Genomic DNA, 25,390 nt, shown 5'->3' with positions numbered 1-25,390 from the left:
ATTTTTGGAGATAGAGGCTTACCAAAAGGGTAGTGACCCACATTTTGAGAACCACTGCATTTTGTGGGTTCAGAACTTTGAATTCAGTACTCTTTATAGCTGTGATAAAATGACTCCAAGGTCAAGTTTTTGAGTCTTTACATTTTTTTTTGATGTGTTTCAAACTCCAGTATGAGAAATGAACTAATGGCAGTGTCTTTTAACTGAATAAAGGAACAAGAACTGAAAATAACATCAACTATTGTTCTTGCTGTTGCTATTGTTAATTTTTTTTTCCAATAGGACACTCGAGTCAAAGTTGTGTGTAAGACCATTTGGTATATCCCAACTAGACTACCACATTTCAAGGAAGTAGATTTCAACACATTAAAATAACTCTTTCAAGATGTGTTGAAATATTGAATGATTCTAAACATACCACACAGTCAGAGAAAAAAATCTTAAGATAATTATTGTTTTCTGTTCAAACTGGGTACACTTGGGAAGGATTTTTTTCTAAATTAAATTATTTGAAGTGGGAAAATACCTTTAATCTGGATCATTTGAGGTGGGAAGAGCTACCTTTAATCTGGGCCACACCTCTGGTGGCAGCCTACATAAGGATATGGAAGAAGGACGTCCCCCCCCACCCCACCCCCTGCCTGCTTGCCTCAGTTCTCTCTGGCATGTCCACTCATTCACTGGCATTGGAGCCTACTTCTTTAGGATTCCAGCATATACTGTAGAGCAGCTTCATGGATTGAACAACTGCTAGAATTTTGGACTTTCCGTTGGTAGACAGCTGTTGTCGGACTAGCTGAACCATATCCTGTAAGCCACACTAATAAATCATATATATATGTGTGTTAAATAATATATATATATATTATATATAATAATATATATAATATATAATATATATATATAGGTTATTGATATCCATGTTTCATTCCTACTCTGGAAAAGAGGCATGGGGACTGAAAAAAATAAATACCATTTTCTTCTACAATTAACAATATACTTTGCATGAACTTTTGAGAATATATTTTTCAGTTTCCTAGAAAATTCTATAGCCATGTTTCTTATTTTTTATTCCACCCTTCTCTCATAGTTTCCATCATCTACACCAGAGACAGACGATCTGAAGTGTGCTTCATGCCGCTTCACCATGCTGTTAGCTAATATGTCGACCAGTAGATGGCACTCTTGTATTTTTGGTGGCTCTGGTCATACAACTTTGCCTTTAATAAAACATAAATACTTGGACCAAGATCAAATAAATGTACAGTTCATCTTGTTCTTACAAATTATTTTAAACAATTTAAGCCAACAATATTTTTAGGTTTTTTTTATTGTTTCTTTTCATTTTTGTTCAAGACAGGGTCTCACTGTGTAACTCTAGCTGGAACTAGCTTTGTAGACCAGGCTGGCCTCGAACTCACAGAGATCCATTGGTCTGACTCTACCTCTTGGGTTCTGGGAGTAAAGGCATGCACAACACACCTGGCAATAATATTAATTTTTATTCAAATCAACAAAAAAAATTTCTTTCTTTTAAATAAGGTCTGACTTTATCCCAGGCTGTCCTGGAGTTCACTATGTAGCCCAGGCTCACTGCAAACTGATGGAAGTCCTCCTGCCTCAGCCTCCCAAGTACTGAGCACTGAGATTCTAGGTATGAACTACCATGCACAACTATGATTTTATTGACTGATTGATTAATTTCAGTTTTTAGAGACAGGATCTCGTGTCTGACCTCAAACTCACGATGTAGCAGATAATGACCTTGAACTTTTGATTCTTTTGCATCTACCTCTTGAGTGCTAGAAATAAAGCCGGCACTACCACACCCAATTTATGTGAATCTGGTGGTCAAATAGGGGGCTTCATACATTCTATGCAGGCATTCCACCAATTAAGTATATATATCCCTAATATATGTAGGTCTCTAAGCCCCTTGGTGGTTTTAAACTTTTTAAGAGCCTCACATCTTATTTATTAATTTCTTTTAATTTAGCAAATAATCAAGCTCATTAGATTCAGATTTCATCTCCCATCTGATTCCTTGACAGGTCAGCTCTCAAAGTTTTTGGGGTATCTTTCAGTGACCACTTAGGGTCCTTAGTGGCATACCACTGTGATATGCTGTTTAAGGTGAGAATTAGGCTCCAGACAGCTCACCATCCTCAAATGGGCAGAGAAGTAAAGATAAGCCCAGTGTGTGCATGTGACTGGCTCCCTCCCTCTTTCCCTCTCTCCCTCTCTCTTGGTAATTCCCAAGCAATCACATCCTTAAAATTGTAGTAAGAAGAAAGTTCATCTCAAGTCAGGGGAGCTGTTATCCCAAATTGTGTGTTGAATGTTCCTTCCTTTCTTATTTTAAGAGAATGATGGGCTTTGAATTTTCCAACTATATATGGATTATTGGTTTTAAAAGTGGCATAAATCATGAAAGAGAAAGGAGTGAAATGCAGTGGGATGTTCTGTATGGCAAATGTGTTGCTAATTAGTCAATAAATAAAACACTGATTGGCCATTGGCTAGGCAGGAAGTGTAGGCGGGACAAGGAGGAGAATAAAGCTGGGAAGTGGAAGGCTGAGTCAGAGAGACACTGCCAGCCACCAAGATGACAAACAGCATGTGAAGATGCCGGTAAGCCACGAGCCATGTGGCAAGGTATAGACTTATAGAAATGGATTAATTTAAGCTGTAAGAACAGTTAGCAAGAAGCCTGCCATGGCCATACAGTTTGTAACCAATATAAGTCTCTGTGTTTACTTGGTCGGGTCTGAGAGGCTGTGGGACTGGCAGGTGAGAGAGATTTGTCCTGACTGTGGGCCAGGCAGGAAAACTCTAGCTACAGTGAAAATTTCTCTTTTCCTTTGGGACTTAGTCCAACTGAACTTGACTCCTTCCTAGGGCTGTTTAGAGCTGTCAAGGAGCAGAGGGAATGCTCACCCAGGGGAATTATTTCGCCCTCCCCGTGTGCATTCCCCTCAGATGGCAGCGGGGAGGGCTCTCCCTCCCTCTCCACACAGGGACCAGCTCTGACTGTGAGCAGGGGTCAAGCAACAAAGCAAGCAAGTGTTCCTGCTCCTGGAGAGGACAGGGGAAGGGTTTGCTGGCTTCCTTGTTTTGTTTTCTTGTTGTTTTGTAGTTTCTCTGGGCTGCCTAGCAGAGCCAAAATGATTCAGGTTCCCAACATGAAAGGGCACAGGTGGAGAGAGGGTCTCACACAGAGAAAGCCACCAGAAGGGTTGACTAAGGGTTAGGGTGTGTCTTCCCACCTCAAATGATTCAATCAAGAAAAGCCTTCACTGATGTGGCCAGCTGCTTGGGTTTTAGTTAATTCCAGATGTGGTCAAGTTGGCAACCAAAATTAGCCATCACACCGCTCTTGCAAAGGACCTGGGCTCAGTTTCTAGCACCTAGGTAGTGTAGTTCACAGCTGCCAGTAACTCCAGTTTCACGGCATCCAATGCCGCCTTCTTACCTCCTGCTCCAGCACACACATGGTACACATGAACTCATGTGGGCACAAACTTACACACCCAATACATAGATAGATAGATAGATAGATAGATAGATAGATAGATAGATAAACAAATAAATAAAAAAATAAAAATTTAAATAAGTAAATAAATCTTTAAAAAAAATTAAAAGTGAAATGGCCCTGTCTTCAAAAACAATGTAGATGGCATCCTGAAGAACAAAACCTAATGTTGACCTCTGGCCTCCACGTTTATGCTTATGTACAAAGGCATGCTCATGTACTTGTACACACACACACACACACACACACACACACACACACACAAACTCACACACAGAGAGAAAGGTGCTCCAGACCACAAGAGTGTTTTGTTTGTGAACTGTTTAGGAGCAAGAACATTATCACATTCTTTCAGTAGTTGCTGAGCACAAGTGTGTAGTCACACATACCATGGTGCTGAGGTCATGAAAAAATATAAAACATTTTTCTAAGTGCCATGGACACTCAACAGTCTGAGGATTTTTTAACAATTAAGTAGGCTCATTCAAATGCCAAACTTTCATCTCTAAAGGAATTGGAAGTGGACTGTAAAGGGAGGAAGATAGAAGCTTGTAAGAATAGATTAATATACCAGGCTTTTTCCGACTGCACACTTAGATCTACCTGCAGTTAAAACTGACATCAGAGTGAAAACAAAAAGTGAGCTGGGATCACATGAATGTTTCATGCAGGAGTAGGACAGAGTCAGCTTGATGTTTTTAGATCATTTAATCTGGTGGTCATGTAGAGATAAAAGCACTCCCAAGTATTCCGGATATTTCCCGTGAACCACACTCCTGTGCTTATCGCTGGTCCAGAGTCTTTCGGAGATTAATAAAGAACTCATAAATTCCAGGATAAGGGAGGGTCACCAACACCTGACCATGGGTCCCAACCAGATCCCACCCTACACCAGACCACAGGTCCCACCTACACCAGATCACAGGTCGCAACCAGGTCCTACCATATAGAATGGAAGAGGGCTCGGATCAAGGGAGCTTTCTAGTAAGCTAACTGGCTGGGGTAGGGCTGTGTGCCCACCAAGGAGCCTTCCTAGGAAGGCTCATAGGTTGCCCGTTAGGAAAACAATGGAAGGGAAATATGTTCCTTTGAAGGAATGTTTGAGTGAATGTGCTGCCTGCTTGTCTGCCAGACTCTCTCAGTGTTGTAGAGAACCCCTTTTCCAGGATGACTATGTAGAAACTTCTTTAAGGAAATTACCCCCCTGTTCAGTAGATGAGCAGGATAAAGTAGACAGGAATGGCTCCTTTGGTAGGCCATTGGAAATGGGTGCCAGAATTTGGGGAGTAGAGTTTCCTTTGGACCTCCCACCAGCCTGCTTCCTTTAGTTGATAGTCTTTCTGTTCTTGGGACTCCTTTGCCCTGTGTCTGTGATCTGCCTTTGTTTCTACCCCACCAAGCCTGGATCGTCTCGCTTTTGCTTGTACTTTTCTGTAATAAAGACAGACGAACTAAAGAAAAACACCAGCCTGGTTGCACCACTTAGATGAGTTCCATCTCACCATCTGAGGTCCTTAGATGTCTGGTTTTTTTTAATGTTTCTGTTTAACTGGCTCTAGGTTACAGGTCCTTGTGATCCAGCCTACACCACACTGGAAAAGCTGTGAGTAATTGCATCTGATCACTCCAGGCAAGAATCTCTTGCTTGGCTTTTTCCAGACCACATTTCAAGCACTTCCCTCAACATCTTAGGTCCCAAGTGTCAAGAAGAGACAAGAGAAAGCCAACTCACAGTGAAGTCCACTACGGAAGAAGCAGCTCTCTGACTTGAATGCCATGGCAAGGAGAAACAGTAAAAAGCTGTCATGGAGGAGTAACATGAGGACGAAGCTTTTGTTCAGACAATGGAAGGATCGATGGAGGGACAGCACAGCAAAGAGAAAGAGCGAAAGAGAAGCCAGAGACACCTGTGCCTCCTGCTCAGGACGTGCCGTCCACTCCTGGCTACTGTTGGTTCAACACTTTCTCTTCTCTGCTTGTGGCCCCACGCATCTGCGGTGCTCAGAGTCCTCTGTCTGTTGACTCGGACTTTCACGTTCATTTTTCCCGTTTGTCCCTGCTCGCATGCTGAGTGTGTTCTTCCTTCCACGGCCCTCAGACGGCACTCTACCCACAGAAGGAATCATCTCTCCACTCCTCAGAGTCACCTCCTGTGCTTAGTCCTCTAACCGGAGGAAAAAATTACTTTACTAGTTCCCAAAGTGACCAGTCATCCGCCTTATGTAATCATGTACACACACACACACACACACACACACACACACACACACACACACGAGTCTTTGGGGGAAAACATTTAGAAAAATATTAGACCCTTTATATACATGTTCTATTTGCTTTACTTATTTGAAACTACATTGCATTAGCTGGGCATAGTGGTGAATGCTTGTAATTCTAGCATCCCAGAGGCAAGAGGATCACCACTTTGAAAACAGGCTGGGGTACATAACAAACAAGTCTAAAAACGAATCCACTACATTTATGTATGTAAAAGCATCAAATCCACATGACAGATGTGACTCATCCTTCCCTTGCTGGGGTGAGGCCCTCCAGTTCTCTCTTACACGTGTCACTCATTCTGTCTCCTTTGGGGACCTTAGGCTATCTCTATCATGTCTTTCTTTTAATCCAGTAGCTACCAAGTTGTTTATTCAGTGGTTTATTCATTTAGGGAGGGTTAATATTTTGTAATATTAAGGTTTTCCATCTAAAAATACAGTATTTGGTTCCTGTCTTAGTTACTTTCCTATGCTCTGATAAAACACATGACCAAGGCAAATATAGAAAAAATGGTTTATTTGTGCTTATGGTCCCAGAGAGTTAGGGTCTATAATGATGGGACAACATGGCAGCAGGCAGCAGATATGGTCGCTAGAGTTGAAAGCTGAGAGCTCCAGTCTCAAACTCAAGCACAAAACAGAGAGATCACTGGGAATGACATAAGGATCTGATACTCAAACCTGGCCTCCAGTGACATACTTTGTGCAATAAGGTCACACTTCCTAAGCCTCCTCAAACAGCACCATCAACCGGGGACCAAGCATTCCAATCTCTGATTCTACGGTGGATATCTGTCATTCAAACCACCACAGTTCTATTTAGACAGATCTTGCCTTATGTCTTTTAATAATTTACTGTTGTTGAGTCATACTGTTCTTGTTCAAGCAATCCTTGAAATTTTTACAGTTTTTGTTGCAGGAAATATAACATTTTTCTAGTTTTATTCTGGAAAATCTGTTTCTACTATTGGGAATGTGCGATCAATTTCCTGAAAAGAATGATCATGTTTCAAGTCAGTTTACCAAATTCCCTTGATGGTTCTGCCCTTTAATCCTCAGTCAGGAGGAACCATACCAACCTTCCATGGCTTTGACCATTCTGGTTGGTACTTCCCTCATGGTATTTATTCATGCAGCTTATGAAACCAGCCACAGCCCCACCTCCTCCGAGAAGCCCTCCTCTGACACTTCTGTGTTGGCAGGGCTCCTTGTTTGCTATTTCCTACTACCTTATGCAAGATTGTGTGGTTTGTGTTCATTACCCTTCATCCTAGATGTCTGTCTGTGTCCAGCCCCACTCAGTGGACTTTGGGCTCTTTAGATCATGGGCCAGGCATTAAACAAATTGATATTCTCAGAAAGTAAGCATCATGTCTGGAACATACCAACTTTAAAAAGAATAGAGAAGCATTGCAGTTAAACTGCTTTACCTAGGGACAGTTGTCAAGAACAATCCAGAGAAACCTACATTTTTAAGACTTAACCAATTCTGTTCTATCACTCTTGGTGTTTATGAATGTTACAGATGTAATATAGTCAATCTTTTTCTAGTATTGGGGACTAAATTGGGGGCATCCTGCAAGCAAGGCGAGCACTCTGCTACTGAGCTATATCCCTAGATTTCACTATGTAGCTTAGTCAAGCCTTGAGCTCATAATCCTCTTGCCTCAGCCTCCCAAAATCTAAATTGTCTAAATGTGTTTGTAACTGTCTAAACCATACTGAATTTATCATGTGAAAATCACAGTGTGGGTAAGGAGTTTGAGCCAGCTCCAAAAACCTTGATTTTTTTCATTGTGAGTGTAACTCAATAAGTCATTCATTCCGTAAGCTGCTGTTTACTGAGCACACACTGTCTTATTCTGTTCAGGCTGCTGTAGCATGCCTCTGGAGGGGGCCCTGCCCTGCAGACACTGATTTTGGCCTAGTGAAACACATTGGACTAGTGACTTGTACAACTAAGGGGATAAGCATAAACTGCTTTAAACACCCCAAGTTTGTAAGTGATCTCATACAGTACATGTAGAAAATTATGGAAGCTGGAGAGATAGTGATGTGCAGCAATGTCCTGCCAGATGAACATCCATCTTGAGGGAAGCTCCTTAAGATCACAGAGAAGAGGAACATTCTGTAGTACAGGGGGCCTCCTTAAACCCAGGAAGTAAACAACTCAAAGGCTTCAGGAAGTCCCTGAAACTTACCAGATACATTAGGTCCCACTCTTTCCAAGCATATATATGTATGTGTGTATGTGTGAGTGTGTGTGTGTGTATGTATGTATGTATGTATGTATATATGTATGTATGTGTGTATGTATGTATGTATGTATTATTTATGTATTCGGATAAGCTAAGCAGCCTAGAAGCAGCTCAGGCCAGCTGAGACACCTGTGCAGTGAACTCCAGGTTTCTAGTTTCTGTGAGCTGTCAGCCATGCTGGGGTTGGCTGTTGGTGGTGCAGCTCTTATAAGCAGCCCGCTCACCTACACTCCTGGAAGTAACCCCAATAAAGCTTGCTTGCCAAGTTGGACTTGGGTGGTCTCCTTACTTCGGCCTGTTGTTTGTTCCTGTGTGAGTGAGCAGGTCTTTTTTCATGTCTCCCCCAGAAGAGGTGTCACACAACAGATAGCTCAGCAATTAAAAGCACACACTGCTCTTTGGAGGGCCTGAGTTTCCAGAACCCTCACGGGAGGGGGGGTCACAGCTACCTGTAACTTCAGCTCCAGGGGTGTTTAGGCCTCCTTACATACTCACATACACACCATACATTCACACAAGCATACACACCATACATTCACATAAAAAAATTAGAAAATTAATATACTTTAAATTTTTTAAATAATAAAAAACGAGAATTAAAAGAGACCACTCAGACTGGCTAAGCGGCTATCTAGTACAGGCTCTTTGGGGGACTCTGATGATAGGACTGGGCTCAGAAGCTCGGCTAGGGGGATTAAAAGTAGAGAGGGCAGGTCCTCACCTTGTTTTAGGAGGGCCAAGAGGCAAACCAGCAAGATCTACTACCATCCACATTCCCAAACCTAAAAGTCACAAACCAAACCCGGGAGTCAGGAGCAAAAGCACATCAGGAGGACCCAGACAAAAAGAAGGTGGGGACCAGGGAAATTCTCAGAGCCACAGTTCACATTGAGTCACCATGGGCACGAGAGGTAGAAGGACAGTCTAGCTGACTGACTGGATCCCTTGGCAGGAACATCTCACTAAGGCCGTCTACCTGTTAGCAGATAGATTTCATCTCATCTGTCCAAGAACTCGGCATTGTGAACATGTCAAGCCTGGTTTCTTAATGCAGAAACCCATCCTAGAGGTGGAGTGCTTTGTCTGTGGACACAGAACACATTCCTGCTTCCCTCCCACTCCACTCGGCTAAATGGCTTGTTGACTGAATGGCTGTGTGCACAGTTCAAAGCAGAAAAACATAGGGACATATTTGAGATACTCACTAGGTCAGTGACAACTTGAAAGTGAAGTTAAAAATTAAGCGGCCCAGCCAAATGCAGACTCCCTGTCCTGAGGGCACAGGGTCAAACCTGGCTCTGTCCCATTCCCACGTGACTCATTATGTTTCCTGTGAAGGGAAGGAGAGAAGGAACGCCCTCTTTTCCCAAGCTAGCTTTCTAGTCTAGGGCTTCACATACTAGTTTAATGGTGAAGGTAAGTGGTTATCTTCTTTTAAATAGGATGCTAATTACTAAACTATCAGAGATGCATTCATTGATTTTACAAGCACTCAAAAACATACCAACTGCAGCCTGAGGATCTCCGTTTGGAAATGGTGTCTCGTTCCAAAGTGAAGAAGAGGCTTTCTTACAAAGTAACCATCCAATCAAGACCCTAAGGCTTGAGAGGCCACTGGTGCTGAGGGCCACGGTGGTCAGTGGTCGCTAGCCAGAGGAACGTGTGAGTATTGACTGTGGTATGTAGATGAGTCCAGTTGGCTTTGGCTGTAGATGAAACTATGAAAAGTGAACTGAGAAGGCTTAGCTTTGGGACCGCGGTCAGTTTTTTCCGGTTTCAATACACTTGATCTTGGCTCTCGAGAAAACGAGACTGACAGAAGTCTGAATAAGGTGGAAATCAAGACAAGCTGAATGCTTCTAGAAGGCTTGCTGGCTTGTACAGTTAAGAGGTCCCCCGGAGACTGTGGTAGGTATCTGTTGTTTGTGAGTGGGAGCCATAGCAGAAAGGATTCAGTGAGGACAGATACCTCTCTCATCCTACCCGCCTACCCGGAGGAAATCCTGACTCGAAAGCACAGCTTGGGACTGGGAAGAGGAACCAAGTGAGGCTACTCCTGAGCTGTGAGCCCCTGTGGACAGTGCTACAGTTGAAGTGTGCTTGACTTTTTGGCATAACCCTCACTTCTAGAATTTTCCACTTCTGGTCCTAGGACATTTTTTCTTTTTGCTGTGATTTAACTTATAAATGCATTGTTTGAGTGATGTAATAACACATGGAATAGCCTATTTTATTTCAGTCCCTCAGAAAAGTAGAGCGTAGATGAGGACCTCATCTTGCCTAACACTCTGGAGATTATTTTCCTCATGTTCTTTGAAGTTTGTGGCAAGATAAGCACCCTCTTCATCCACATTGTAGATTCCAAGGCAGAAGAACACACTTTAAAAAAAAGTTTAAAACCAACTATTTTATCAGAATGTTTTAAATTTGCTACATGCCTGTATTTGTTCCTGGATCTGAGATGGTCTAACATGGTTGGAGTGGGGACATAGTAGCTGTTACCGATGTTAATACTGGTGACATTTGACAATGTAGAACTCCTTGCAGTGACCCAGGCACACCTTACATTTTGTTTTCACACAAACAGTCTCATGAAGTAATATTGTCTCCTCTTTCCCTCTGAAAGTATTTAAGGCTTTAAGAGTTTATGAAGCTTGCTATGATTTGCAGAGACTGGGAACTCAGGCTCTGACTGCTGGCTCTTGATATTTGAACAATATGCAACATTTGCTCTGAGTAAACCAGGAGATTGGGCTAACAAAATTATGCAAGACAAGCAGGTTGTTAGGGAAAATCAAAGAGTATTAGAAACACCATTGCAACAAAATAATGGGTTCTAGACAAAGAAGAGCAGGATGAAGACCCTTACGCAACCATAGTGTCTCTAGTCCCATTCCCCTCAAATAAAACCCTATATGCGTAACCCTAATGTCTGTATTTTCCTTCCCCCTAAATACAACCCATATTGTCATGAACCTTTCTAAACATAAATTTTACTTTAACTTAAATTCACTTCAGCATTTATAGGTCTACTTGCAACTTGGACACTAGGATTCCCTATCATTTCCTGAATGGAAAGGTCTTTGAAAGTTTCCATGGTCTCAATCATTTACTGTTAGACTTAGAATGATTGGACTGTCTTTATCCATCACACTAATGATGTGTGACTTTGTGAAACCTGGTGACTGTTTTAGAAGCATGGTTTTCATTATGTCACAGAAAGACTACAGTTTGGAATGGCCAATTTTCATATTTGTCTTATGAAAAGGCAACACCAGCACCAACAAAACAATAGAAAACTATTAAGACAATCAAAGTAACGCTGGAAGGCAGTAGAAGCCCTGTGACCCCACCCCACCTGGGATGGTGGAATGTAGCTCAGAGGCAGAGTGCTTGACTGGCACCCATGAGGTTCTGGGGCAATCCTTGGGGGAAACAAAAGGCTGTTAAGACCGTTCATTCCTTTCCCTTTTAGGCTTAGACTGAAACCATGGTCAGAACAGGTTTATTTTTATTTACTTTTTCAGTAATTTATTTAATTTTATTTTATATGTCTTGATGTTTTGCCTGCATATACATTTGTGTGAGGGTGCTGCATCCCCTGGAATTGGAGTTACAGACAGCTGTGAGCTGTCATGTGGGTGCTGGGAATTGAACCTGAAGACCTATGTCTCTTCCTCTAGAGCTGTGTGTAGAGCAGTGGGATGAATACTGGCCTCATCCAGATGTTAGTGAGACTCAGAGGCCTTTCAGGCCAGAGCAGCCAGCCAACATCTACCCTGTTGCTCATCTGTTCTTTGTGGCAGTTGAGCCTAGATGTGGGTCCATTGTAATAAAACAAAGTTTCAATTACTCCCAGCTCTCAGGAGGCTGAAAAATAGAAGTATCAGAAGTTCAAGGTCAGCCTGGTCTACATAGTGGACTCAGGAAAAGAAAGGAAGGAAGGAAGGAAGGAAGGAAGGAAGGAAGGAAGGAAGGAAGGAAGGAAGGAAGGAAGGAAGGAAAAGAGAAAAGGAAAGAAAAAATTAACAAGAATATCTCAAAATTGAGAAGTCTAATAGTTATTTGTAAGTGAACTTGGCTCCTAGGTAGGGAGGTAGAGACAGGAGGACCCTGATGCTTCCTGACCAGCCAGCCTAGCCCAATCTGCAAACCCAGGTCCTGGTGACACACCCTAACTCAAAAGACAAGATGGACAGCTTTTGAAGAATGACATGTGAGTCTGACTCTGGTCTCCACGTGCACCTTCGCATACATGCACACAACCTGAACATAAATAAATACACACACTGGCACATAAAACTTCATACATATGAGAAATAACGAATAATAAAGTAACTCCCAGAGTCTGCCCCTTGGGAACATCTATGGTTCCACTGGTGTAATTTTTTTCTCTGTATGTGGCTTCCACATTACCCTGCTTACACTCTCTGAGTACAAAGTGCTTCTCCGATATTATCTCAATAGATTTAAAAGCATTGTTTTAACAGAGTCCTTGACAAGAAGCCCTCAAAACTGACCCTCCATACCCCTACAGTTTGATCACTGTGTCTCCAATATTTTGCTGTTATAAAAAAATTACAATGGATGTTTTGGATAAAATTCTTCATCTGTATCTTCCATTATGGTCCTCTGTCATAGATTATGAGAATCTTTAAGAGTGTGGGAATATCTCTTTAGATTTGGGTTCAGAAAGCATAAAATTCTGAATTATGAAACATAAATATGATGCAGGTGGTTTTAACAGTCATTGAAGACACAGTCTAAAAATGGTTAATTTACAAGATTCTTAGAATCCCTAAAAGAAGCAAATGAATATACTCCTCCCAAAGATATACAGATACTGAATTAAACATGACCATATTGGGGGCCAGTATTTTTATTTGCTTTTCAAAGTAGCTAAATTCATTTATGATTACAGCAGAAGTCTCCCATTCAGTATAATTTTATAAATGTTTTAAAGATATTGTCAGCTCAATAAAATGTTCATTTTATGTGCAGTAAACAATACTTTAATCATGGAAGGGAAGTCAAGGCCTCCGAAGCTTGAAGCAGCTGCTCAGTTTACATCTGTCCTCAGTCAGAAGAAGGGAGTAATGCATTCACGTTAGTGCTCAACTTTCTTTTTCCACTCTTATGCAGTCCAGGGTCCCCTACCTAGGGAATGGTGCCACCCACAGTGGATGAAACTTCTCCTCTCAGTTAACATAATCAAGATAATCTCACACAAGGCTACCCATAGGTCCATCTTCCCAGGTGACTCTAGATTCTACAAGTTGGCAATTAACACTGACCATTACAGCATGTGAAAGTCATGCAGCATCTTCAAAGAAGATGCCACAGAACATTGTGCTTGTCCAGAGGGAAGAGAAAAATGACCAGGATGAGGGTAAAGGCTGCTCTGGAACCTTGATCTTCAGCTCTTGAGCTCAACTGTCCTATTTTATGGTCAGCTATAAGTAATGATGCTTCTTAGTATTGCATGGTTCTCTGTGGTTTGATTAAGTTCTTTCAGCTTCCTTTTTTCAGTTTTATAGCATCACTCAGAAAGAAAACTTATTAAACAGATGCAAAAATGAGTGGTTAGAGAATTTAAACATTTTGCCCTAAGGATTTACAGTTATTTCCTCATAATAACATAGTCTACTTGAAAGCATAGTCAGAATCTATGAGAGTCAGGATGTGGAAGTCATAAAGAAAAACAAACAACCAATGTGCACCTCTTCCTGATCCCCAGAGAAGGCAGTGATGGCGGGAGGAGGCTGTGTGTCATTTCTTGCATGATGTTCTTCTCACAGGTCAAAGCCTGTCGTGGTGACCGTGATTCGGGGCAGAGGGGAACTCCACCGCAGAGTGCACACCATTCCCCAGAAAAGCAAAATGGACGAGAAGCCTACCACCAGGAAAGGTAAGGCCACTGTCCTCATTTGCAGGTCCTTCTAGAAGACTCGGTGCCTGACTCCAGCTTCTTCACCCTTGCCTGCTGTCTTCTCCCTGCTTTTCTATTATATTGCTCCTCTGGATTCTCTTAGTGAACTTCTGATCCTATTTAAGCCTCCTGAGGGCTGGGATTAACTGAAACCAACCAAGCCTCAATCCCAAACTGTCTCCTGCTGCTTCATTGTCAGGAGACACCATGGATTAATCTGGCAGAATTGAACCAAATGATCAATAAATCTTGTATCTAAGGAATGCAATGAGTTTTGAACAAGCAATGTTAACGTAAACTGCCGGCTCAGGCACGGATCCCTGCAGAACACATTTGCCAAATGCCTGGCCACTTCTTCTGAGCTTGGAAACTCAAACAGATATTGAAATAATTCATTTTCAGGCAACTAGTTCTACCACTTGGGCTACTTAGAGATTCCTTCCATTTATTTTTCTATTTCTTCACAGATCCTGTTTGTGTCCCACAACTCAGTTTTTCAAATATGCAGGGGAAAAAAAGCCTAACCCATCAGTGACCTGGAAATCCTTCTAATATTGGCCCATTGCTTTATTTTATTGGGAATAGATACAGAATACCAGTACACACATTACACATACCTATATATTGGAAGTATATTGAATGCATAAATATATACATGTGTGTTACACATCCAATGAATACTATTCTACCATTTTACCTATAAGTTTAGTAGAATTGTTTCTACATATTTGTTTGAAAAGCTGAAGTGCCATGAAGGCAGAATCTAGTAGCACACAGGAAAGAGGAGTTACTAAAGTGATCAGGTGTTGTGGAATATCAGCTGGGCACAGTGGTGAACAGCTGCAGTTCCAGATGTTCCAGAGGCTGAGCTGGGGGTGTTACTTGAGCCTAGGAGTTCCAGACTAGCCTTGGACAACAAACTCAGATCTTGTCTCAGTGGAAAAAAGACAAGGGGGATAGTGAGGGAGAGAGTTCAGAACAGGAAAGGAGAGAAATGTTATTTCTCTGACAGCTCAAAGGAGAATCCTCAGACAGGGAAGTAGTGTCCCTGAAAGGCAGCTGTCAGTGCATAATCTCACAAAGCTCTGTAAGGAAAGAACGTGCTAAATGAGATGGACCACTCACTTGCAATGCAGAGAGCTGGCATTCATGGTTGGCTCTGCCTTCTTTGCCCTAATCTCCTATTTTGGAGCAATGTGGCATGAAACCCTTGCATTAAAGCTTTCCTCTTGCTCATCATCTGTCTCCATGCCTCTAAAGAAGGCCATATTTGCAAGATCTCAAACTCATCATACCCACTGTAATAAAGCTAGCAAAATAATATGGCAATGGAGTTTGGAAGAAATATTATTTTTGTGAAAAGAGGTCACTGGAATTAGCTGGGCCTGGTGACATCTGGTCTGTAGTTCTGGCATTTTGGAAGGCTGAGGCACGAGAAATTGAAAGTTCAAGGCCTTCCTGGGCTACAAAGTCAATTCAAAGTCAATCTGGGCAACTTAATGAGACCAGTCCCAAGAGCACTCTAAAAAGGGCTGAGGGTAAAGCTCAGAGGCAGACTGCTTGCCTGATAAGCATACACAAAGGCAGGATCTGAAAAAAAAGAAAGAAAGAAAGAAAGAAAGAAAGAAAGAAAGAAAGAAAGAAAGAAAGAAAGAAAGAAAGAAAAAGGATGAAAAACAACAACAACAAGCAAGACAGTTGCGTTGAGTCGTGTGATCTGGAGTTCTTTCAGATTTGACTGAGGAAGAAATGGGAAAGAGCAGTGTCCTCTAGGGCGCTCACTGTGTAACTCTTGTACTGCCTAGATTCGGGTCTCTGCTCACTACGCTATGGGCTGGCTCTCATTATGCACTTCTCCAACTTCACCATGATAACGCAGCGTGTGAGTCTGAGCATTGCCATCATCGCCATGGTGAACAGCACACAGCATCAGGACCCAGCTAACGCATCCTCTGAGGGGCCTTTGACAGACCCCCTTGGTAACTGGAGCAGAAGCATCAAGGACTTTAGTACTCGGGTGAGTGTGGTGGGGAGCAGGCTCTATGCTGAGAGAAAATGTCACTGACAGGGAGGAAGAACAGCAAAGGGAGGCTGCAGTCTTCACTCTGCTGAGCATAGAATTCAACTCTAAACTGAAAGGAACTGAGATGATTTTTGAGGCATTGCTTGAGTGTGTAATAGTAGTTATTGTTCATTGAAGTAATATTATAGACAAATTGTAAGAAAATGTTAGCAATTTAAAAATAGGACAAATAAACGACTTGGATATCTTCAGAGAAAAACTAGTTACTGTCTAGGGGAACCCTTCTGGGTTATCCAATTCTATTTGAGTCCCGACAGCCTTCATCATTTTTAGCTATTTATAGCTCTTCAAATTCTATATGATGAATAGAAATGCTTATGATTCTAGTCCTGTGGAGACTTAATCTCTACTCTTCCCCAGTCAGCAGCTCCCGCACTGTGGCTGAATAAGGCAGTTTGCCATCGATTTAAATTCCATTCCAGCTTTGTGTCCAGCTTAGATACATGTGGTTCTTTTCATGCTCTTTTTCACAAGCTGCCATATTTTTACCAATTCCCTCATTAACCAATGAGTTAAATAATACCTTTGCCACATGTTCATCACATTTGTATAAGAATCATAAAGACACCCTATTTTGGCGATCATCCTTTATCCTCTCATTTACTACACATTCCTAATGTTATCCCTATAATTCATGGTTTATGACTGTATTATATTTCACCTACTCATTCACACTCCTGTGCTCGGGAACGAAGGGCACCTTCTAGTTAACTGACATGTGTCGGGACACGGTGTGCTCCACCAGAGCCTGGTCTTCCTCCTCAGCACATTCCCATCCGTAAATGGCCAAAAAAGTCTCTGCTCTCAGCCAGCCACTGTCAGTGGCAGTATGGGACCAGTTCATATTCCACATGTTGCAAGCCTAATTTCCTTTTTATCCAGTAGGAATGCGTTTTTCTTGTTCTCTTTACACAAATCGCAGGCATTCTTCAAAAGATAGCTTGAAATTATTCTCTCTCTTGTACCCTTCCAAACTGTCTTCCCATCCTCAAATTTTCTGTTCTATTTATGTCCACCCTCAAAGGTTTATTCTAATATGAATCATATACTCTGAGTTATAATAATCTTTATTTCTTTGCTTATTTTTTGAGACAGGGCCCCTCTATATACCCCTGGTTGTCCTAGTACTTGTTATATAGACCAGGCTGGCCTCTAACTCATAGAAATCTGCCTGCCTCTTCCTCCCTAGTGCTGAGATTAAAGGCATGTTCTACCAACACCTGGCTGATAAGAGTTATCTTACATGAATAAAGTATTTCTTGTTTTATATTCTTTGGTGATCTAATTTATAATGATTCCAGATGTAAATATCTAGAGACTATCAAAATTATGTACTGAGTTATGTCAGAAGAATTTACTCATTCACAATGTATATTGTAGTAACTTGGCTCTTCCAGGAAGACCATACGTAACAACTAAATGTGATTTTGTTTTTCAATCGGGTTAATTTTGATAAGAAATCAGCAAAGTTATGTTCACTTTATTCAATGAACACCACCACTCAGGTTTTAAAAGAAGCTCTTTAGCAAATAAGCCATTCTGCTTTGGTTAGTTACGGTTTTCATCCTCTCATCTACGTGATTGTTCATCTTTTTCTTTAAAGATTTATCTTTATATTCTGTGTGTGGGCATTTGCCAGTGTGTATGTGTGTCCTCCACATGTGTGCCTGGTGTCCACAGAAGCCAAAAGAACGTCAGATCCACTGGAGCTTAGTTACAGTGTGAGCTACCACGTGGGTTCTGGGGACTGAATCAGAGTCCTCTGTAAGAGCAGCACCTACTCTTGACAGCTAAGAATCTCTCCAGCCCCACAATTATGTATCTTTATCTCTTTTCTTTATTTCTTATGTTTAAAATGTTCTCTTTTTAAGGGAAACAAATTAGGGATGGAGTTGGTTATTTGGGGTTTTTGTTTGTTTGTTTTTGTTTTATTTATTTATTTTGGGGGCGGGGTTCGAGACAGGGTTTCTCTGTGTAGTTTTGCGTCTTTCCTGGAACTCACTTGGTAGCCCAGGCTGGCCTCGAACTCACAGAGACCCGCCTGCCTCTGCCAGCACTTGGGAGTGCTGGGATTAAAGGCATGCGCCACCACCACCTGGCCAGAGTTGGTTATTTGTAAAACAAACAAATAAAAATAATGTTAGGTAAGAATTTGAGAGAAAAAAAAAACCTACACCAAAATAAGTATTTTTATAATAGAATCTCTTGAATACCAAACAACTGTGAGTATAATGTAGATTTTCAAATCAGGACTTAGCAAGGAGGATTCACCTACCCACCACTTTTCTTCCTTTCCAGGCTGCTGTTTATCAGTGGAGCACAGAGACGCAGGGCATCATCTTTAGCTCCATCAGCTATGGAATCATACTGACTCTAATTCCAAGTGGCTATTTAGCGGGCATATTTGGAGCAAAGCAGATTCTTGGTGCTGGTTTGCTCATCTCATCCTTGCTCACGCTGGTTACTCCACTGGCTGCTGACTTCGGGGTGATTTTGGTCATCGTCATTCGCACAGTCCAGGGGATGGCCCAGGTATCCAGATGCTTTCTCAGCCTGAGTGGGATACAGATTCCCAATATCTGCAAAAAGACCAAAGATCTTAATGACTTTTGTTGCAGGGAATGGCGTGGACCGGTCAGTTTACAATTTGGGCAAAGTGGGCTCCTCCGCTCGAACGGAGCAAGCTCACCAGCATTGCTGGCTCAGGTGAGGATGCGAAAGAAACTAAGGTGTTTAGATTTGGTCCCATTGGTATTGAAGAGTCATTGAAGAATCATGGAGCTGCATCACTACTATTTATTAAGACCAGTGACTACATTAAAATGTCATTGGGATGACTGCAGAGCAGCTTGTAGACCCGAGAACACATATGTGAAGAACAGAACTAAGCTCCTATCAACACCTCACTCCCGTGTCCAGCACAGGTCACAGCATGCTGTCTGTCCCCACACAGAGACCCTCCTGTTTGCTTCTCCATCAGCATTGTCACGACTTCCTCTACTGCGAAGTTCTTCTCTGGCTGATTTCTCCTTCTATCACTGCTAGTTTAGCTTTGTACTGCTGAGGCAATTGTTTGTCCTCCAGTTGTTATTAACTTAACTTGATCTGTTCCCATTGCACATTATAATTCTATTATCACATTCGCATTCTACATCACTTTTCAAATTGAAGACATATAACTGTATCATGATATCAATTTAGTGGCAGCAAAATCTGGGATTTAAAACATGCAAATGAACAGAGAGGATAAGAGAGGATAGGAGAGAATGGAATGGAATGGAATACCCTGGATTGCTTTCAGATTGCACAGGTGATTATGAGCTCATGAAACCTTTCTGGGGTTTGTATATGTGTTTGCATTTGCAAGTGTTTATGTACACTAGGTATGTGTAGTGTTTCTATATAAAATGCATTTCCTATTGTGACAAGCACAGTCTGTAAATACATAGCTGTAATTGCTGTTCGGTTTTGTTGATTTGGTTGTTGTTTATTTGAGACACGGTTTTAGCAGATAGCCACAGCTGGCCTGGTACTCTCAATGTGGCCCAGAGTGGCCTCAAATTCATGTCACTCCTTTTTTCCCCCGAGACTCCTGATTGCTGGGATGGCAGATATGTGCCACCATGCCTGGTTGTTGCTGTGGTCAGCGTAGACCCCAAGGTCCAATTGTAATCTAGTTTAATACATTTGTGAGAGTGAATTTTACTCATTGTTTTCTCACCAATTCAGGCCAAAATCTCCTTGAAGGCAGGGACTGTACCACTTTAATTTTAGTAAGTTGTACTTGCAGAGAGATTCTATGACGAACTGAGCAGTTAGAGTTGGTGACATTGCTGTTAAGGAGCCACTGAAATAAATTATTGCTCATTACAATGCTCATCATTTCATGTGATGTTGGGAGAGTCTAGTGAACAGGAATGAACCCTCTCATCACCCAGCAATTCCAAATCAGCTACTTCACTCTAGGGACAATGTCCACAATCTAGCCATTGCTATTTCCATGAGTGTTTTTCTCTGTCTTCTCTTTAGGGGCAGCATTTGGGTCCTTCATCATCCTCTGTGTGGGGGGATTAATCTCACAGACATTGGGCTGGCCTTTTATCTTCTATATCTTTGGTGAGTCACTGTCTCTTAAATCCTAACTTAAATTTAAATCATATTTCCATTTTTTAGTCATTGATTTTAAGACATACATCACTCGCACTCTCCCCATGCCCCTTGTTAAATGGAAAATGAAGAATGTTGAAGACTGGTAGCTTTCTTAATATATAGTTCATGTATCTTGGTCTCATACCTTCCCGGTGGTTTGGACAATCCATGTGCGCAGGGCAGACAAGATCACTCTTTACCTCCCCAGCAGCTCTACCACCACATATGAAGTTCCTGGCCTTGTGACTCAGCACAGTTAAGACAACAAAGCTGGTTGAGTGCACCTTTAGTGTGTCTCTACATTGTGTAATAGTTATCACCTCATCCTCTACCAAGTGAGTCCTGCAAAGCTTAATTCATATGTTCCTTCCCTTCTGTGGCTTACCCATCAGGTTCAGCCATCCTCCCCTCTCTGGTTCTTATTGGTACCTCCCTTTCAGGTTCTACTGTGTTTCTCATCTCCTCACTGAACTGTGAAATGCTTAAATCAAATAGTCCATTACATAATATTTCCTAGACTACTTTGATGACCATAGCATCTGAAATTTAGTTCCCAATAAAATAATGAATTAATCCAATATTATGGGAAGGATTTAAAGAACATTAGTCCCCAAAACCTTTTAAGATAGAATATTTTTGAGATGACAAAGATCCCAATAAGTAGACAACTTCCTTCAGTCTGTTCTTTCGTTTTAGCCCTATGATATTGTTAAACATGTTCCCGGCATGAGGTTCATTCTCCCCAACGATGTGAACCCTGGTCACTGTGTTTCACATATGTTAACCAGGCATGGAAGAGCTTCTCCTCCTGGGACTCCACAAGGAATCTATAGTTTGAATACAAATTGCAATCTCCTGCAAACATACTAGAAATATTTCTGTGCCACAATGATTGACTTTATGACCAGTAGTTTCATGCACACATAACTACTTTTTCCTTCAGTTCTGACCACACAAACCAAAAGAAGACAATGATATGTATGCTAGGAAATTACTGTTAAGACCACATATGAGTATAAACACCAGATCCCTAAGCCTCAGCTGTGCCGTGATTTATCCATGCTCACATTATCTCCAGGATTCTGGCATTTAAAAAGGTTCAGTAGAAGAGTTTTGCAGAGTGGAAAAGAAGATAGGAGAAATTTGGTTTTTATGGTGGAATAATCCCAAGTCAATATGTGTGATAGGCTGTGATATTTCAGAAAAAAAAATCCTATTCTTCCAAAATATGAATCTACCTGAAAATTAACGTCATCCCTACTTCCCAGGTAGCATTGGCTGTGTCTGTTGTGTCCTGTGGTTCACAGTGATTTATGATGACCCCATGCATCACCCGTGCATAAGTGTGAGGGAAAAGGAACATATCACATCCTCACTGGCTCAGCAGGTACACTGCACCCTCTCCTTCCACCCATGGGCCATGCAGAGGTCTGCAGAGCACTGTCTCTAGGGAGACCTATCCTAATGCCGATGTTGATTGATGTTTTTTTCAGTCTAGTTCTCCCAGAAGATCCATCCCCATAAAGGCTATGGTCAGATGCCTGCCACTGTGGGCCATTTTCATGGGTTTCTTCAGTCATTTCTGGCTATGCACCATAATCATAACCTACCTACCGACGTACATCAGTACGGTGCTCCACGTTAACATCAGAGATGTGAGTACACTCCTCTACTATTACTGTGACAATAATGACTGTTGTCCTGTGCTGTCCATTATATTCCAGTGTGTAGAATCATTTAACCTTCACAATGATGGTGACGGAGGCAGTTTCATGATTCCTATTCCACAGCAGTGGAATTGGGACACTCAGAGGTGAGATAAATTGCCTTGGCTTATGTAACTGCTGCCCGGTGGAGCTGCTGTGCATCAGGGTTCTTAATCACCAGGGCCTTCTGCCATTCGGTCCAGAAGTTTTGCCCAGAAACTGACATAGCTTTTCTCAGGAGTTGGTTCTCTTCCCTAAGACAGTGCTCCTGCAGTGTGGCTAAGGTGTTAGTTTCCCTCATACGGCTTGGAATGGTGGAGGTTGGGCTAAGATGGGTCTGTGTGATAAATGCTGGCACTTGCACTGCTCTGTGACATTCTGTGTCCATTTCCCTCTTTCAGAGTGGGGTCCTGTCCTCCCTGCCTTTCATTGCTGCCGCCAGCTGCACCATTTTAGGAGGACAGATGGCAGATTTCCTTCTGTCCAGGAACCTTCTCAGCTTAATCACGGTTCGAAAGCTCTTCTCATCCCTGGGTAAGGACAGGTGTGTGGATTCAGGCAACCACCCCCTTCTTGCGTGGGGTTTGAGAAGCCTCTTGACTGTGTGCTCATTCTCCAGGGCTCCTTCTTCCATCCCTCTGTGCTGTGGCCCTGCCTTTTGTGACTTCCAGTTACATAGCAACCATTGTTTTGCTGATACTCATTCCTGGGACCAGCAATTTGTGTGACTCAGGGTTCATCATCAACACCCTAGATGTTGCCCCCAGGTAAGGGCTTGTCTATTGCCTTCATCAGACCACCAAAGCGCTGGTAGATCTCAGCTATCAATATCAATGTGCCAAGCCTGTCTTTGCCTGTCTTTGTTGTTGACATGTACTAAATCAAGGCGGAGCAACAGATAGCTAGAAATGTTGGTTCACAGCCACGGCCATGTGTCTCGTTCCGGGCTAGATGAAAGTTTTTCAAGTTTCCCGATAAGAGATTAGACTGTGTGTTTTGGGACAAGGTCACAGATGTCTGTTTGGGAAATTTCCAGGGTGTTTGTTACGTCAGCCACCACACATGGGCTACTCACCATGAACCAGACCTATGCTAGCACACTCTCATAAATCAGTATGTGCCACCATCACAAATACATTAGGTAGATCCCATTTATGACCCTCTAATTCAGGGAGAGGAGACAAGGTATATACAAGGGTATACAGTATGTGTCTATGATAACACAAGGGCAGAGCCGGGATCTAAAGGCATAGAGTGTAGCTTCGGAGTTAATATCCTGTCTGCTATGCAAACTGCCTTCTGCACTGAGCAGTGTGATGAAGAAACTCAGTTCCCATGGAGACTAGTTCTCTGGTTATTTAGCTCTTGATTCGGTGGACAGATAATTTCAAAGTTGGTGAAGAGGCATCTCTTTGGATATCTTTAGTAATAAAAACCCCAGTAGACCAAGTGACCTTGCCGTTAGAAATGTGTTTCACGAAAGTTCAAGTGCTGCAGGTATCATAGACGGTTTCTACGTAAAGTCATCTCCTCCACAGATATGCAAGTTTCCTCATGGGCATCTGCAGGGGATTTGGGCTTACTGCAGGAATCATCTCTTCCACCACCACCGGATTCCTCATCAGTCAGGTTGGGCATGTTATTGAACATCTGCAAGTGGCAGGTATTGTTTTAGGCATTGAATATATACACTGTGCTCTCACAGATGGTATGGTTGGCCGGGGGAAGCAAGCATGGATTTGAACACTCAGGTCATGAAGACCTCTAGATCAGACCCTGGCGTGCCATGCTTCCCAGGGAAAGAAAAATGAAAGCTGAACTTTTCGAAAGGGATAGGTATTCATTTTGTGAAAACGAGCTGTTTAGGTGCAAAGGACAGTCTTTCTATGACTCCCGGGAGGTAAAAAGAGTGAGAGGGGGCTGGAGTGGTAGCTCAGCCACTAAAGACCAGGCTTACAATCAAATAGATAAGAGAGGTCTTCATTATGACTAGAACGATGGGGACATGTCAAGAGTTAGTAATTGATGACGACAGAAGGAAGGAAGGGGGAGATCATGAAGAGTCCAGTCAGATCGATTGTAGACAGTTTTTCACCTCATAAAGGGAAAACTAAGTATCTCAGGGTCAGTTTAAGGAAGAGAATGGCCGAGAGAGTCAGGGAGCACGGAGTGGGAGGTTTGCTCCAAGCCTACAGGTGTGGACTAGTGAGCAAGAGGAAGGCAGGAATGGAAGAATCCAAATAGGAGGAAGAGTGTCAACGTGAGAAGCAAATTTTTGTTTGGTTTTTAGTACAGCTAGGTGACCTAGATTCCAGGCTACTTTCTGAGTAAATTTGTAAGAATTCCCTATGGTGATAATGCCAACAATGAACTATGATTGGCCTGACAGGAGGGTCTCTCAAACAGGTCAAGTGTAGCTCAGACTGCATTGAAAGATCCTCAGAAGGAGCTGAGCTGATGGAACTCAACAAAGCAAGAAGGGCAGATCTTAATGATGTATTTTAGTCACAACTGTAAAGCTTCACTTTCATAACTGTGGAAATCCAGATTTCTAGAAAATCAATATCGCTTAATTTGGTTTTGTTTGAAGAAATAGCTACCATAAAATAGGACTGAACGTGCTCTTTAGAGTCATTTGCTTCCCAATAGTTTTATGGTCCCTCTTGGCTGACAAGATGCTAAGTGCATTCTATATTTGCCCCCTAAATATTTGTGATTAGCATTGCAATATGCAAAGTAGAGGATTTGTATAACTGGTGGTGAAGGAATTTATAATATTAATAATTATTGTGTATTTCTGTGTCCAGGATTCTGAATCAGGATGGAGGAATGTGTTTTTCCTGTCTGCTGCTGTCAACATGTTTGGTCTGATCTTTTACCTTATGTTTGGACAAACAGAGATTCAGAACTGGGCCCGAGAAAGGACTCTCACCCGCCTCTGAGGATGGAGGGATGGAAACCCAAATGAAGTACTGGCTCTCAACTTCTTACCATTGCTTATCGCCACTCTTTCTCATGACCGTAGACACAGCACTTCTCTCCTCTGGCTAGGTGCTACCTTTTCCAAAGAGCTTCAAAAACGTATGCCCAGGCTACTTTTCAGAGTGAGTTAGTCTAGGGTGGAACCCAGGTGCCACTACATTTTAGACTCCCCAGGATTTTTTTCCAACAGGCAACTATGGTTAATTGGTAGAGGAATTTGAAGTCAATTCTAGTCGCCTTTGAATTTTCCTCTTTGGAGAGCACTAGATGAATAAAAATCTATCTGAAATAATCTGATAAATACCTTCATGGGGACTGTTATGGACACAGAGACGATCTTGTAGGAACTGTTTCTATGAGTTATAAAACTCAGCAAAGGACAGAATTTAAACCTATAACCACAGAACTGACTTTGTTCATGGGTGTTTATGTGGTTAAATGCTGTTAAAATAAATATGCTAAGAATAAACAG

The 25,390-nt window shown here is 42.1% G+C and overlaps 1 protein-coding gene across 2 annotated transcripts; it reads left to right on the top strand.

Annotated features, from left to right (window-relative positions):
* The first annotated feature begins 13,949 nt into the window (after nt 1-13,949).
* Nucleotides 13,950-24,878, top strand: Slc17a2 (solute carrier family 17 member 2). 2 transcript variants are annotated; one of them, XM_059262368.1, is made up of 11 exons: nt 13,950-13,977; nt 15,804-16,015; nt 18,380-18,613; nt 18,700-18,787; nt 20,111-20,197; nt 21,499-21,617; nt 21,724-21,885; nt 22,338-22,470; nt 22,556-22,703; nt 23,475-23,565; nt 24,744-24,878. In XM_059262368.1, the coding sequence occupies exons 1-11, from the start codon at nt 13,950-13,952 to the stop codon at nt 24,876-24,878; spliced, it is 1,437 nt and encodes a 478-aa protein (XP_059118351.1). The 2 variants fall into 2 exon arrangements, with proteins under 2 accessions (XP_059118351.1, XP_059118352.1); XM_059262369.1 differs by lacking the exons at nt 13,950-13,977; nt 22,556-22,703 and having other exon boundaries at nt 15,845-16,015; nt 24,744-24,807.
* Nucleotides 24,879-25,390: the final 512 nt, after the last annotated feature.

The sequence above is a fragment of the Peromyscus eremicus genome, chromosome 5 (genome assembly GCF_949786415.1).
Source record: "Peromyscus eremicus chromosome 5, PerEre_H2_v1, whole genome shotgun sequence".
In the NCBI taxonomy this organism is placed as follows: Eukaryota; Metazoa; Chordata; class Mammalia; order Rodentia; family Cricetidae; genus Peromyscus; species Peromyscus eremicus.
This window is presented reverse-complemented; position numbering and strand designations above follow the sequence as displayed.